We start from the raw sequence: 16,074 nt of genomic DNA on the forward strand, positions 1-16,074 counted from the left end.
ACTTGGTTACGGTTAGGAAAAGATTACGTTCTGCCTTGTGGTGACAATCATGGCTGCAAATGCTGCCTAATTTGAACAAAAACAAGATTTGGTTGTTAAATCAAGGCTAGGAATGCCGCCAGTCTCGAGCTAGAAAACACCTGCTCTTGATGGCACAACCATGGCCAGTGCCTTGCTAAAAAATACCTGTATTTGTTGGCACAATTGCTGCTGTAAAAGCCACCAATGACTTGCTAAAAACCAACCAGTCTTGTTGTTTGTGGGTCTCAAACAGTGATCTGCAGCTTGGCAGCCATCTCGCCTAGCACAGGCTGTTCTCATAAAAAGTTTGTATGTTTTCCCACAAAAAGTATTGCACCCGAATTTGTACATATCCCACAAAATCATGAGCCTCTGATTTGTGCATAATCCACTTATGTGTGGAAGGCTGCGATCGCGTGACCAATTTGCTGACAGGAGTAAACAAGCAAGTAGTCCTGAGTGGTCTTGTAAGGAGGCAGGTTTGGGTGGTGGATTTGTCACAAAACCACAGACTTTCCCCCCAAGTCTTTCCCCAGGAGACGCATGTTGGAAACCATGTATACTTTGAGTGAACTGAGATGTGCTAACATGATGACGTAGCATTGGTAACAAGTTGTCACAAGCTTTCAGCTGTTCCAGGTGAAATATCCATCTGTAAACAATCCAAAAAATGGAGTCTGGTTTGAAAGGAATCCTCTCTTGATGTGCTGCACCAAGTTTTGTTTTATAGATACATTTAATTATTGACACATGACGTTTTCCCATAGTTTCATCCAGACTTTTATGAATATAAGCCAAATTACACTTTACAATTCCTCTAAATTATGCATTTGTGTTTTGCAAATCATGCCAGGGCTTCATATACTTGTGTTGATTATGCTCTTTCTATCCCAGTTTACTCTCTTTTTATGTGTAATGTTTTTCCAGCATTGCTGCAGTTTACCTCATTAAATTTTAATTACATACCATAATAGTATGTAATGTAGCATAATCTGTGGTGATGAAATATGTGTTTTTGATTACGAAATATAATAATTATGTATCACCTGTATGCTCCTTATGTATTTTAATAATAATAATAATAATAATAAATTTTATTTGTATTGCACTTTACATTTTAGCATCTCAAATGCTACAGAGCAGGATTAAAAAATAAAACAGAATTCATACAATTTAAGAATTATTAAAAATGATTAGAGACAATAAATAGTTATAAGGAGAACCTATAAAAGACATTTATCAGAATGCTTTTGTAAAGAGATAGGTTTTTAGGTGGGTTTTTTATCTAAAAGACTGAACAGAGTGAACTTTGTTTATGTACTCTCAGTATTACTTTATTTTTATTCCTTAAAAACAATAACTTATATCTGTGCACCGAGGTCCTGCAGAAAAATGGGAACTTGTTATGTTACGACAAAAACATTAAAAAACTGTCTGCAAGCATTTCACCCGGAAACAGGTAATGCAGATCTGTTCACATGTATGCATCAATAAAGGAGACCTTAACTAAGGGTGCTGTCAGACCTAGAGTCGTCTCCTTTGGTCTGAATCAGGGACTAATTTTGTCACAAAGTTGCATAATTGCCTAGAGTTGGTTGGTGTTCTCACGGCAGCATTTACAAGCGGACCAGATCAAATGCCTTGTGTGAGAAAGCTGCTCTTGATTGGTCAGAATTTCCATGTGGGGAAAATCCAGGAAGTAAAGCAAACGTTGAAGAAGAGTACACTTGCAAGATAAATGTGAGACTTTCTAATGTCACAATGGAGGGACAACTACGCAGGTTGATTTTAGCGCTGCTCATCGTGGACTATATTGCTGTCATTGTTCATTTTAGTCAAACCATACAGTTTGAAAACGAGGCGCGGCTCCAACTAGAAAACAATGTTTTGATGCATTGGATGTGCTGAATGTGCATATTAAGGCAGTACAGGAGGAGGTGCACATTAATAATCCTCCAGGACTGTAACATGCTCATGTTTAACCCAAACAATGTGTCATGTGACTGCAGTTGCTTCACATCCAGGTCGGAACACCTTCTCACCACAAACCAACCGCACCAGAGTTCCTTTGTATTGGACGGAGACCACCTCTTCAAGAGGGTCTCAGCCTGGTTGTTTTGGTGCACACCTGAGTGTGATTGCTGTGTTCACACCTGCCCGAACGAACCGCACTTAGGGGGCAAACAAACTTGAGTTCGATTGAACTGAACTAAACAGGGCAGGTGTGAAAGCACCCTAAGAACCCGGCTGTGCTCGTATGTTTTCCTATGAAAAGTAACGCACCTAAATTTGTAGATATCCTTTGCAATTATGAGCCAGTAATTAGTGTATAACCCATGTATTTGGGATGGCTGCAGACACAGGACCAATGCACTGATGGGAGTAAAGAAAAAAGAAGGAAGCAGATGTGTATACCTGGTGGCAGGTTGGGGTGGTAGATGGGTCACAAGCTTTCCTGGACTTTCCAAAAGAGACTCCTGTTTGTAACTGACTAAACTTAGTCATTTTGAGTCAAGTCGTCCCCATGTTTCTGTCCCAAAGCTAACCACAGTTGATTTACTTGCTTAAACTTAACCTCTGTAACTTCACATTAAGATAACATCACTTTGGGATGCCAATTTGTAAAATGTCAGTTTTCAGATGCCCCCCTAATGAAAATAAGAAAGTAGAAGAGGACTTGTATTTCGACCAAATTACAGACACTTACACCATAATAATGCAGAAAATGCACAAATTGTTGAATAAAAATTCAACAGAATTTAGGAAATTAAGTGTTTGACACTTAAATGTTCTGGGAACACTCCCTGTAAATCTTGATGTGGCTCTGATTTATGGTGGTATTCATGGATTTTTGAATAACTTCTTCAACATAGTCCACTTCTCTGATGTGCACCCATGTGCTTTTGTATGTTCAAAAACAGAATGTGACTAAGTGGTGTACAACGCATTAACACTGAGCCTTTCCCCCCACCTCCTGATGGAACATAAAACAGTGTGAACCTGACATTTTGGCCCCAATTTCTGTTGGCTCTGATAATGGATCATGGCCTTAAATTTAGTGAGTCAAACCACTACCAGGTACCATTTGTCTCATATTGATTGGATCCTGGAGTTTAACCTTTAGGTTCCCTTAACCTGCTCCATTAATGGCAAATGTCTCTGAGCTTCTGCAATCGTATTGACAGAGCAATTTAGATTTTCTGACAATGCAGACAGTAGTGGAGGAGTTGGTGTTGGATCATTAACTGTCAATCGGTCGGAGATGGGGGGGCACATAAAACAGTATGTAATTTCAATGTACAATCATTGACATTTACAGAATGAAAGAAAATAGGTGAGATAATTGTCAGTTAAGTGAGACAGTTGCCTGCAGGTAATTCACACATAGACTGGGTTAGGGGATACAGTTATATATTATGTTTTAGCGGTAACAAAGTATTTGGGGTAATATTATTTCATAAGACATTTTTATTTGAAAAGAATATGGATAAACGCGCACATTAGAATGACAAAAGTGAAAAGTCTTTGGCGATTAGATGGTATGAATTAAGGGGTGTGATGAATCCATGTCGATTAAGGAACCCCTGGGGGTCTAGACGCTGGTGGTGGCAGAGATGGTAGATAGGATAAGATGAGAAGAGGATGTGGAGAAGATGGAAAAGTGCTGATGATCTGGATGAGTGGAAGAATGAGCCTTTGTTGAGCTTGTCCTTGACTCTGGACACGATGTCTGAAGGTGAACGCGGTGAGGGAGAGCACGACAATTCTGCCTAAAATGATGGTTGACAGCAGCAGAAAAGAGAGCAGCTTTATGATTTTGCAGTAGCATCCTGATTGGCTGATAGAGATTGTTGTGAAGTTTGATTGGATAACTAGAAGAGTTATTAGTTAGAGCTGATTAGAGGAAGCAGTGGGAGTGGAAGGGAGAATTTTGTGAATGGTGAGCACAAAGAAAGTCTTACTGATTGAACTTACGCTGAGCTTCATTTCATTTACAGTGTCACATACCACGTTACCACCCGAATATTATATATATATATATATATATATATATATATATATATATATGTATATATATAATATTTATATATAAAAACATATCTCATAATTATCAGACTCTGATCCTCTGCCTGACCCTCCCTGTTCCCAAAGCTAATTGTTCATTTAAAAAGGTCTAGGCTATTTAATCATTGTTTATCGATGTTTTCATTTAAATACAGAGTAATAACCACAGTATGTGAATGCATGAATGGGTCAGGCCTGCAGCACTGGATTTGAAATGACCTGTAATAAACTGGAGCTTCTGTGAAACAACATGACCCTCATCCATTTAAAACGAACATTCATTCTTCTGAGGTCATTTTATTGAAAGTAAGGCAAAAGTAGTACAATAAGAGGGTAATATTGTAAAGTAACTTGTTACTTTCACTGCTAACCCTGCTAGTAGATGTCTTGATGAGGTATTCACTTGGTAATCACTATCAGTAATCATTATGATTAGTGCAAACATGCCTGTCAGGAACGAGCTGTTTGCTTTGCCATCATTTCCCTTTTTGTTTGAGTCAGTAACTTCGATCAGCAAAATGTTACCTACATATGGAGCGGGTCCTCTTCCACAGAGTGCTGTGTTGTTCTACAGTAGCTCAGAATAGACAAACCAAACACTTGCTCTACATAAGGCCATTTGCATTTTGCGTCGGCCACTGTAGCTCTCCTACACACAGGGGAAGTTTAGTTCTGTAATCTCACTGCTAGATGCCACTAAATCCTACACACTTTACCAGGGTCATCAACTACATTTGTCCAAGAGCCAGATTTTTTAAGCAGGCACTGTGGGGGCCAGACTTTCAAATAAAAATATATAAATAAATATATTTAGACCAAATATGTAGGGCTGAGATTCGAATCATCAGTTGGAGTCCCCGCCGTCAACTGAGATAGCTTCAAACCAAGCACTCTTTGGTACAGACAGCTGTGGACTTCAGACTGTATATAAAGATGGACGACATGACCACTCCTCACAAGTGGAGCTCAAACATTCCAATCGCCCCCTGGTGGCTGGCTGCAGTACAGATCATAAAGCCAGTATACCAATGTCGCGCTCTAAAACTTTAAAACATCTCTGGCATTGTTTTGTGTAATCAAACTGCACATTTTAATGGCCTGTTATTGTGACCATCATAAGACACACCTGTTTAGTAATTATGCTGTTGAATCAGCATCTTGATGTGCCACATCTGTCAGGTGGATGAATCATCTTGGAAAAGAAGTGCTCACTAAGATTTGCAACCAAAATTTGAGAGATATATATTTATTGAGTGCAAGAAAAAACCTGTGAAAAATGAAAGCAAACCCAAAAGTGCTGTGTTTACATTTTTGTTCAGTGTAAAAGCAGGAATTGGTTTCAGCTTCACCTTTCCAATCTGTACTGTGCAACCAGCAGAACCCGACTCAAACCACAGTCTGCCAGCTTTATGCATTATATTGGTACAATGTCAGAACTGAGGAAAGGTTTTTTTTTTTGTTTGTTTTTTTGTATTCTCAATAAATCGAGTCTCCTCACAAACTAAGCGGCCTAGGAACTTTGGTATGCTCAAACAGCCACTACAAAATGATAGATGGATTTATAAGGTACCCACGGGTCAAACATAGCCTGGAAATCCAGACCCAAATCTAGAAAGATTTAGGGTCTGGCTATGAGTAATGCAAATGGCCCAACTTGGGGGGCGGCACCAAGCATGCATTTGTAAATATCACTGCACGCAATTGGATAACACTACGACCAATCAGAACAATACAAGGGGTGAAGTATCCAGAGCGCTACCAACGGACTGGTAGATTAGACGTCTTCTTGCAAAGGAAAGATTCGAGCGCCGTCTTCTGTTCCTCTTTTAGAGAAAAAGCCAAGTCTAACTCGTTCATTGTAGCAGCCAAAGCCGTTACAAACAACTGGTGTTCATCCGTAGCCATCTTGCAATGTTTACTGACTGATTCCGGACTTCATCGTCGCAGCGCTGTCGTCATCTGTTTAGCTCGCCTCTGGCCCGCCTATATCAGATACACCGATGTGATTGGTGCAGCTCGGCTCCAACGGCATGGGTAATGAGCATCATTACTGATTGCCAGAGTGACTCGCTGAGCAAATTCAGGTTGTGCTCTCGTGAGAACTGGATTTCCAGGGTAGGTCAAACACATGTTCGGGGTTGATAAATTATTCCTAATAAGATTATTTCCATCTCAGCTGTTTTTGGGGTCGCTTCAATATAAGAGGACAATTAATTGCTAAATTTAATAAATTATCATAACCTATGTTTTCATTAACACTTTCCCAGCCAGATATTATGTTTAAGTTGCCAGTCACTGCCAGCCTTTTCGATCATATTCACTGATCTTTCCAGACCCACAAAAAATTTGTTCTATGAATATGTAAACAACATGAAACTAAAGAAGAGACCTTCTGTTTTTAAACACCCAAAAAAAAACATTTAATTCTATCTTATTCTGTCTTTAACACACAACAATAAAATCAGTTTCACATTTACATTTTTTCCCACATTTCCTTACACCAGTTAGAATTGTATAAATGAAAATATTAATAATTATGAAAAGCAGAACACGTTGCCACGCTCAGTGATCACTCAGTGTTCTGTCGTCTCCGTCTCCTCTGTGGTCGTCTTGTCCGTGTGTCACTGTCACAGTCATGGAGATCCCAAACTGGTTTGCTTCTTCATCCAAAATCAGATTCAGAATGTTGATCAAAACAGGAATTGTCGGAGTCTCTGGCATTTTCGTGTAGTTTATAAGCTGCTACATCGTCTTCCGGTTTCCAGCGTTGGGTCATAAATGATGGAAAATCTCATCAATGGTGGGGAAAGACTTAATATTGTGGGCTGTATGGAAAGCTTTGATGGGCCGAATGTCGCCTGTGTGCCGCTAGTTGACAGTCGCTGCACTACACCTTCAAATGACTTGTTTGTTTCCATCATTTCTCTTTTTGTTTAAGTCAGCAGTTTCAATCAGAAAACTGAAGTCCTTTGGATTAAATACATGTATGCATATGTGGTGAGCTGAAACATAAAAACAAACAAACACTAAGAGGGAGAAACTCAACCGTTCCAATCCAACCAATCAGGACCAATAAATGTTTCAGTTAGGATACACATGCTGTGGAACACTGAAGAAAAATGGCTGTTTCTTTTTTGCAATATATATACAGTATGTCAATGTACACACACACACACAAACAGGTCAAATGTGTGTTCAGGTCATTCAGTTCACTCTGTAATGCATCGTGAATGTTTTATTTGATCCTCAGTTTTCCTGTGTTTTTGTTGACACATTTGTTTGCACTCCACGCTGGTACATGACTCAGGGTTAATTAGATACCAGTCAATCATCCTTTAGACGGAAAACACACATTGGTTGTAGGGTGAGGGATGGTCACAGTCACAAACAATAATAATTAAACGTATTTATTGGTGTCTTTCTCGCAGGTCTCGCTCTGCTCTTTGCAAATCGAATCCCCACTTTGTGCTTGTTGATATCACCTGCGGTGACCTCCTGACTTGATTGTTAAAACCCGCTCGAGCGCGAGACAAGAAGATTGATAGCACTTTCAGACATGAAAGTGCTATCAATCTTCTCCTAAAGATGTAGACTTCATCACACGCTTTAGCCTACGGGTATCATCTGACTCTCCGACTGTCTGCCAGGATCTCCCATTAGACCCATGCAGGTTTCATCAGGACCCTGGACCAGTTTGCCTTCGAGCTTCCCTCCATGAGCAGGTGAATTGGCCTGATGAGAACAACAAAACATCAGTCTGTGGAGGTGGAGAAGCTCGTGTCGGGAGGTGCGCTGGAAGATGAAATATATGAAAGGGTTGTATACGGTGGAGCTCTTAGCAAAGAGGCATGGTAACAAGGTGACGATTGGAGTCATGTGGGCCTGCTCCTTGGAGTGAAACATGCTCCAGAAGCTGACAGCCACGTAGGGGGTCCAGGCAAGAAGGAAACCTGTGCTGATCATCACAGCCATCTGGAATAACAAGAGCAGATGAAAGAGCATCAGAGGAGCAGGGAGGGATAAAGAGAATAAAACAAAGGGGTGTGTGCATGGGTGGAGTGTAAGACAGTGGGCTCAGATGTGCAAAGGAGACCCCATGTCCTACAAAGGAGCAAGACACACAGGCTTTGTGGTGGTTTTGCCTCTTTTGTTGTTGTTGCATCTCTTTGTACTCATTAGGGGATCATGCCTTTGGTCTTGTGCGTCATGTGTATCAGTCTGTCCACAGCTAATCTTGCAAACTAATGGACCTATCAGCCTAATCATTTGTGTGTGCATTTATAACTATGATCAAGGACGTCTTGAGGTTGTAGTGATTCCCAATTGTTGCTAAACCTGTTTTATTGACTGGTTAATACCGTCATCGACTGCTGACTCCTCACTCCCAATAACCAGCTTGTAGGGGCCAGAAAACTGGCCTTCAGTCCCTGAAATGGATCAAAGATTTTTTAGGTTTCATAAATACCGTAATTCCATGAATACAGTAAAAAATAAGTAAGTAAATAATTCTCAGTTACTTCATATCTATTTTTTTACATACAGTGCCTGTTAGCAGGAAAATTCGATCTGCTCTGTGCAACACTCTGCAGCTCCGTTATTGATAGATGAGGCTTGTATTTTATTAGCTTCTGGGGCACTTCAGAAATGCGCTGTGGCACGTCTCCTGGAATTACACGTAATCAGCATGGGTGGCCGCCTGGCAGGGATCTGCACTTTACCAAGTGGACTTTTCTAGTTTTACCTGGTTTTGTAGTTATTTTGCGACCAATTTGCAATTCAGCGATTTCCTGCACCTATGAAACGAGTCAACACAATATATTCTAGTGTTAAAACTCATGCGAGTAAAGGCATTTGCACACTGAGTCTGTTTTTTTCGGATGTGTTTTTTTAATCAGTCATCTGAAAAACAATCATTACGCACAGAAACCTTGCACACTGATTCTGATGCGTTTTATTGTTCTATTCACAATATGTGACACATTTCCTCCTCTGCCTCTCTCGGATTTAATGTATCAATATCGAGTCATTCAAATGAAGATCGAGTTGAATCGGATGAATCGATTATTTTAACCCAGCCCCAAAACACAGGGAGACGGTAATTTTAACACATGACATAACCATGTTTCTTTTCCTAAACCTAACCAACATAACTTTACGTGAATTACGTCAAGACATTCATGTCATCCAAACCGCTGTATGAGGATATGGTGCCATCTGTACCACTCTAAAAACTGATTTCCCTTTAACTGAGTGGCTTGTACTTATCTGTTATGAATTGGAATGTTTCTGCAGTGAGTCTGATTTGTATAGAAAGAGGCCAATTTGTGCCAACTGTATGAATGTAACCTAATTTGAATTAGTGCAAAAAGCACAGGACGACACAGACGCTGTTTGCTTGGCAGTGCAGTTAGTCCTGCTGAGATCAGAGTGAAACAATACACTTATGGAACATATAATAAATTGAAACTACCATGAGTGGCCTGTGGAGAAAAGTGATTTTCTGTATTCAGGTGGCCTGCTGTTCTATAATGGAAACGCAGGCTTTCAGACAACCAAGCAAGACTAATAAATCCACGTCTGATCTGTGGAACACGTTGAATCCAGCTCTAGCTGATTGATTCATAATTAATTGGAACCTTCCTGGGGAACAAGTATACATTTCTGTGAGAAAGTGAACGTTACAGGAACAAACAAGCATCCAAACACACACACTAGGGCACACACATTCAGCAGCCATGTCCACAGGGCATTTGCCACTACACAAACAAATCTGTTGTGTTCACAGGAACCCAGATGTGTAAAGGTGATGACCACTTGCCGACCTGCATGCTCCATCGAGCACAATCGGCAGATCAGGGACACACTTTCCCCTATTTGTCACCACCCGCCTTCAATATCCTGCGGAGTCACACCGCCTGCAGCATGGAGTTTAACCACAGGTAGATTTACAATCAAACTCAACAGAATTTAAACCATTGGCTTCATTTTCTGATCTGCTGCAAAGACACTTTCAAATTCAAATCAGTGCACGCACATTGACACGTTCATGAATATGCACATACACACCAACGAGGCCAAACGCACACGCGTGGAGGTGCAATTTAAAGATAAGACGTACACCAGGGACCTACAGATCACGAGACAATCAACAATCCACCAGTCACCTCACACTGAAGCGGATTCACATATCAATGAAGTGATAAGAGAGGGATTTCAGCTTGTCTCTCAAGAGGGATCACTCTTAATCTCCTTCATTCCTAATCTATAATGGAGTGTTTTCAGTACTAGCACAGTGTTGGTAATTAGTACAGGTGAAATTGCCAACCATAATACCCACTGTCTACCACTTCTTATTTATAAGAGGTGTGAGAGGAATAGATTAAAGAGGCAACAGATAGGATTCAGTTTTTTTTTTAGCTTGGGGCCACCTAGCATCAGCAGTGTTGCTTGCACTGTCGCAACGACCAAATTGGCTTAGCTGTGTGTAACTTAGCTGGGCGTAACTTAGCTGGGCGATGTCCGTCGATAGCTGCCTCCGTGAGAAGAGAACAGAAGGAAGGGAGGGGGGTATCACTGTCCGAGGGCTGCCATAGAATGGCAACGAGGATGTCAGCCGACCAACACTCGCTACCCGCCCCCTGGTTGCGGCGATTTGTGATGCTGGCCAGCTAGGAATGAACTAGCAGCCAGTACAGTACAGTCCTCTCTGGTCTAGCTAACATTTAGCCGTGTTACTTACTGATCAATTAGAAAGAAAGCTAGCTGGACATGGGTTTTGAAACCTCTTTGGTCACGGAGCTCCCTCCATCTCTTGAACGCCTGACTGAGGTTTACTCTTGTTTTTCCTCTTCTTTTATCACTCTCCTTTTTGCTCTTCTTTGCCTCCTCACACAGAGGAGCTCCTTTTCTTTTGCTAGGCTGTTTTTCACTTGTCTCCAATCTTTGTCCGTCTGCCATTGTGCTCCTGACTCAACTATCTCATGCCCAGCTCCTCATAAGGACCAGCTCCAGTCCCTGATTGGCTGACCGACCAGTTTCGCAATACATGACGCATTTCCTGCCGTAAAGCAGATTTTTTCCGCAAAATTTCGGCACTGGTGGCAGAAGCTTATTACAAAGTTTGCAAAGCCACTAAGAAACCTATGTAAACGGACTAAGGTGATGAATCAAGTACGATGTTGGGTCATTTTGTCAAAGACTTTTGCACAGTCTGACGTCTCGTTGCAGCAGTAGAGTCGCCCCCTGCTGGCCATTAGAAAGATTGAAGGTTTAAACCACTTCCGCACTGGCTTCCCCTTTCAGACCCAGGGATAACCCTTTGGTGTGTATAGTATTTAACAGCTGTTTCGAATGCAGCTCAGCCAATCATGAGCAAAGACTGAAAATATCAGTTTTATAAAAGTAAAATATAGTACAGGTTATTTCCCTTTTTTTGGACAGAGCCAGGCTAGCTTTAGGGTAAAGTATGTGTCTGCTGGCTCTAGCTTTATATAGACACATGGTGGTGGTGGTGGTGTCTTCTCTAAATCTTAGCAAGAAAGTGAGTAATTTCCTAAAGTGTTTAAATAACCCGTTACAGGTTTACATTCTCAGTAAGCTTCACAGAGAGGGTAGGGAAATCACACAGTTTGGGGATACAGAACAAAAATGGTGAAAATGATCTGTAGAATATCTCAAAGACATGAAAAATATTCCAATACTTACTTTTTACTTAACACTTGTTTCTGTTTCAAACTAAAAGCCCGCTAGTGTTTCTGTGGACAGAATCTCTCTATCTTTTAACACAAGGCTTTTGTTGTAAAATATTGATGGCCATAATCAATGGCAAACTTAATGTAGAAAGACAGGGCTGGCAGGCAGCAGCGCCGCAGCAACAATGCAGTCTGTATGAATACCAAACACATGGAGCAGCAGCAGTTCAGAAAGTTCACTCTCATGCACAGATAGAGGTAGGCAGTGTAGTCCGAGCGTAAAGCATTGTTTGTGTTGGTGTTTTCATGGGATTTGTTGGTGTAATTGGGTCTGTGTAGTGTGTGATTCCACTTTCCAAAAATCCGGTGATGTGAGTTCATTGGCTCACAGGAGACTTCTTTCAGAAGGTACACAGAGCTGGTACCTGACATAGCCTTACATCAGAGGAGGGTTATTGAGTTCAGTACTCGATGCAAATACAGCAAATGAGAATAAAGATATAAAATAATGCCGGCTGCATCCTTTGAGCATCCTTTCCAAGGGGCCTTCACATGCAAAGCTATATTTAATCTATATTTGTCTTGGTTGTGCTCCAAAAGCTGCTTCAAGTTAGAGAAGAAGGGCAATCAGAAGGCGGTGTGATTATCTACTGTGTACTCAGTGTTGACGGAAAGATCCTGTTTACAGTGAAATCACTTTTATGTCCACGCTACTCAAACAGACCTGCATGCCTGTCAAATGCTATGGTTTGCTCAGATATGGCCCGGAAATAGCTCTATTGTCAAATGTTCCCTCATAGCGTGATGTCTGTAGATATACAGCTTTGTACGCAAATATCCAAAAGAACATAAAAAGGACCAGAGATCTACAGTGGTTTTTAAAAATATATCTTCATTTGACAGAACATAGAAAAGTGTAAAATGAACAGGGCTGCTGCAGAGAAATTTCTCACAGTGTGGTGAGTTTTTTCACGGGGAGTGCTGAATGATATGGAAAGTGAATTTACATGCCTGAGGGGACAGATTATAGTTCATATTGTGGTTGGCATTATATTGAGGAGTTCATTTGCAAAAATAGAAAGTTCCATTTTCATTATTTTTTTCTAAACCATGTTTTTGTGTGTGTGTGAACTGGTATGGTTGTTTTGATAAGATATCTCTAGTTCTGCTCTTTAGTTTTATAATTTTCATAAATCATGTTTTCTTTGTTTATGGTGCACTCAAATAAAGATCACTCAAACTGTTGGTTTATTCATTTTAAAAACGGCTCCTATCTGACTTTATGTTATAAAGGTGACATTTGTACTTGCTGTGATAAAAGCAAATCTTATTCAGGGCCAAGCTGATAATATTCAGATTTATTTTTACATGTAACAATTAGAGTGTTGATACTACTGTTGAGACATACGTCTCTGTGATGGGGATAGCTGTGGCTTGAGACGTTATGCTTTTGGATTGTCTCTCCGTCCATCTGTCCCATTCTTGTGAATGCAACATCTCAAGAATACCTTAAAAGGGATTTTTTCGAATTTGGCAGAAACGTCCACTTGTACTCATCGATGAATGATTAGATTTTGGTGGTCAGAGGTCACTTACCTGTTTTTGGCCATAACTCAAGAATTCTTACACTAATTATTACCCCTTTTCCATGGAAACTAGCACTTGGATGCTGTTTTTTTAAATGTGGAAAATAGGCGATAGACTAGAGAGTGTACACGGCTCTGCAGTTGACAAGTATGCATTTGTTTTCTGGGCTGTTACGTTCAATTTCACAGATGAGCCGGAAAACAGGTTAGTAAACTGCAAAAAGCAGCATGGAGGCCAGTAAAATTGTGGTTGCTTCTTTTTTTGTATCTGTTACTTATTCAGTCTCCATTTCAAATTTGGTACTGAATAATTTTGAACGATGTTTGAGCGCTGCTAAGGTGGAGACGGACAGTATTTTGTGGAAGCCTGTTGTTGTATCTCACCGGGAAAGGGGCTAAAATTAACGCGTTCACCCGGGTGTTATGTTTTCATTACTGGCGTTAGGAGCCAATTGAAACTGAAGACACTAAAACCCATGACTACTGCAGAGTCATTTGTCCGGTTGTGAATGTCAATCATAACCTTTCCCATTAAATACAAAAGCCAGATGTTAGTGGGTGTCAGTATTTTTTTGTGTAGTGGGAAAGGGCCGCATGACACGTTTTCACAGAAATGGCTAATACAATAAAATGAAAAGGTGACCACATTTTGTAATAATAATAATAATAATAATAATACATTGGATTTATATAGCACTTTTCAGGATACTCAAAGATGCTTTACAGAGAACAACAGCAATCAAAAAAAAATCCATAGGGAGGTAGAGAGGGAAACAGTGCAGAAAGGGCAAAGTACACTGATTTAAGAGGTTGTTGGCAGTTTTGAAAATGTGTGTATTGAGGGTTTTCATGGAGGTGGAGAGTGAGGAGGAGGTTAGTATCATCAGACCTGAGCATGTGCTGGTGGGAGGAGCTCAGACAGGTAGGAGGGAGCTTTGTAAGTGATGATGAGGAGTTTGAAGTGGATACATTGGGGGATGTGGAGGTTATGAAGGAGTGGGGGGTGTTGTGGTCACGGGTGCGGGAGTGTGTGAGAAGACGAGCAGCTGAGTTCTGGATATACTGTAGTTTCTTGAGTGTTATGGCTGACAAACCATAGAGGAGACTGTTGCAGTAGTCCGGTCTGGAAGTGATGAATGCGTGGATGAGTCTCTGCAACTGACGAGGAGAGAGATGGACGGAGGCGGGCGATGTTTCTGAGATGGAAGAAAGCTGTTTTGGTGATGTGTTTGATGTGTTGGTCAAAGGAGAGGGTTTAATCAAAGATGACACCAAGGTTACGGAGATGGGGGGAGGAGAGCACAGTGCAACCGTCAATGGAGAGGGAGAGGCTTTGTGTGGATTTGATAAGAGACTCAAAAGGTCAAAGGTCAACTTCACTGTGACGTCACAATGTTCTGCAAAAACACTTTTCTGTCCATCACTCAGCATCATATCTCAGGAACAGAGGGGGTATGTGAAGCATCCATGTTTTAGAATTTGTCGCCTCTTTGCAGCAGCAAAAGAAGTTATGCAACTTAACACACACATCCACTGTGTTTAATTAGGGTTAAGGACTAATGCCTTTTAATCATTATCTGCATTTCACAAATTATGTTGTATAATTTCTTGTCTTGAAAACTGAGGGGACGATTGTCTTATTATAAGACGATCAATACTGTACACCAGGGGTCTTCAGCTGTATCCAAAGGCCATAATTTTTCAAAGCAGACACTGTCAGGGCCAGACCTTCAAAAAATAAGAAATAAAACTAATATATTTAGACCTTATTAGCCTATATGTTTAATTAGTAATTATTTAATAATGTGATAACAATTTTAAATAATAAGATAAATAAATAAAATGAAATGTTAAATATGAGCCTGTAAAAAAAAATTATAAAAAATGAAATGTTTAATGAGAGCATTAAGTTTGTCATTCTTGCATGAAGATATTTGGCTGGGTCCAGACCTTTGGATGCAACCACTCCACCGAGTTGACTGGGACTGGGACATACTGTATATAGTCCACTTTCCGCTCTGCTTTGAGGCTCTTGCTCATGTGTTTTCTATTTACTACCAGCCAGATCTATCACCACACTTTGAAACTCCAAGCTAGCAAACTTCATGTTACAAGCGCCTTTTAATGTTATATGTCAGCATCCAGCTCAGTGGCCTTAAAAAAAAATGTTGGAATTGTACATTTCTGAAACCATGAGTATGTCACAGTTGTGCATTTCATATATATGACGTAGTTTAGATTGAAAGTATATAGGCTGAGGTTCTCATCTTGAGCACACCACTGCTTTAGACCAACAAAAGTGGGTGTTAACAAGAGCTCTGGACATTTCCAGCCATGTTTGTAGCGACCAAACAGGTGTTCTCCTAACCCTTACCAAATTAATTTTTGTTCCCAGACCTAAATACACATGAACCACAATGTTGACAACATTAAATTGAAAATTGAAACATATCGCTACATATGAAACATACAACCCTAGCATGTGGTTTACAAAAAACGTATAATGCTAATATTTATTCGGGTGATTCTGTTGCAGCATCCTGGGCTAAGCACCACCAAAGACGACTGTGATTCATTTGAAGAAATACAAACAACGTAGAGCATTTTATTCCTTAAATGTGTAATTATGATGGTTTCAGCCAAACCTTTCTCCAGCTGGCACAGCACTAAAGTGTACTGTACTCCCATACTGTTCAGGCTATTAGCACCAC

General features: G+C 40.5%; 1 protein-coding gene across 1 annotated transcript in view; it reads right to left on the bottom strand.

The window, feature by feature from the left end:
- Positions 1-7,692: 7,692 nt before the first annotated feature.
- opn8a (opsin 8, group member a) overlaps positions 7,693-16,074 on the bottom strand; it is a 36,099-nt gene continuing 27,717 nt past the window's right edge. The window contains exon 4 of the mRNA XM_033649234.2: positions 7,693-8,058. Within this exon, the coding sequence (XP_033505125.1) occupies positions 7,693-8,058 (366 nt within the window). The remainder of the gene's footprint in view (positions 8,059-16,074) is intronic.

Source organism: Epinephelus lanceolatus, chromosome 13, assembly GCF_041903045.1.
Source record: "Epinephelus lanceolatus isolate andai-2023 chromosome 13, ASM4190304v1, whole genome shotgun sequence".
Classification (NCBI taxonomy): Eukaryota; Metazoa; Chordata; class Actinopteri; order Perciformes; family Serranidae; genus Epinephelus; species Epinephelus lanceolatus.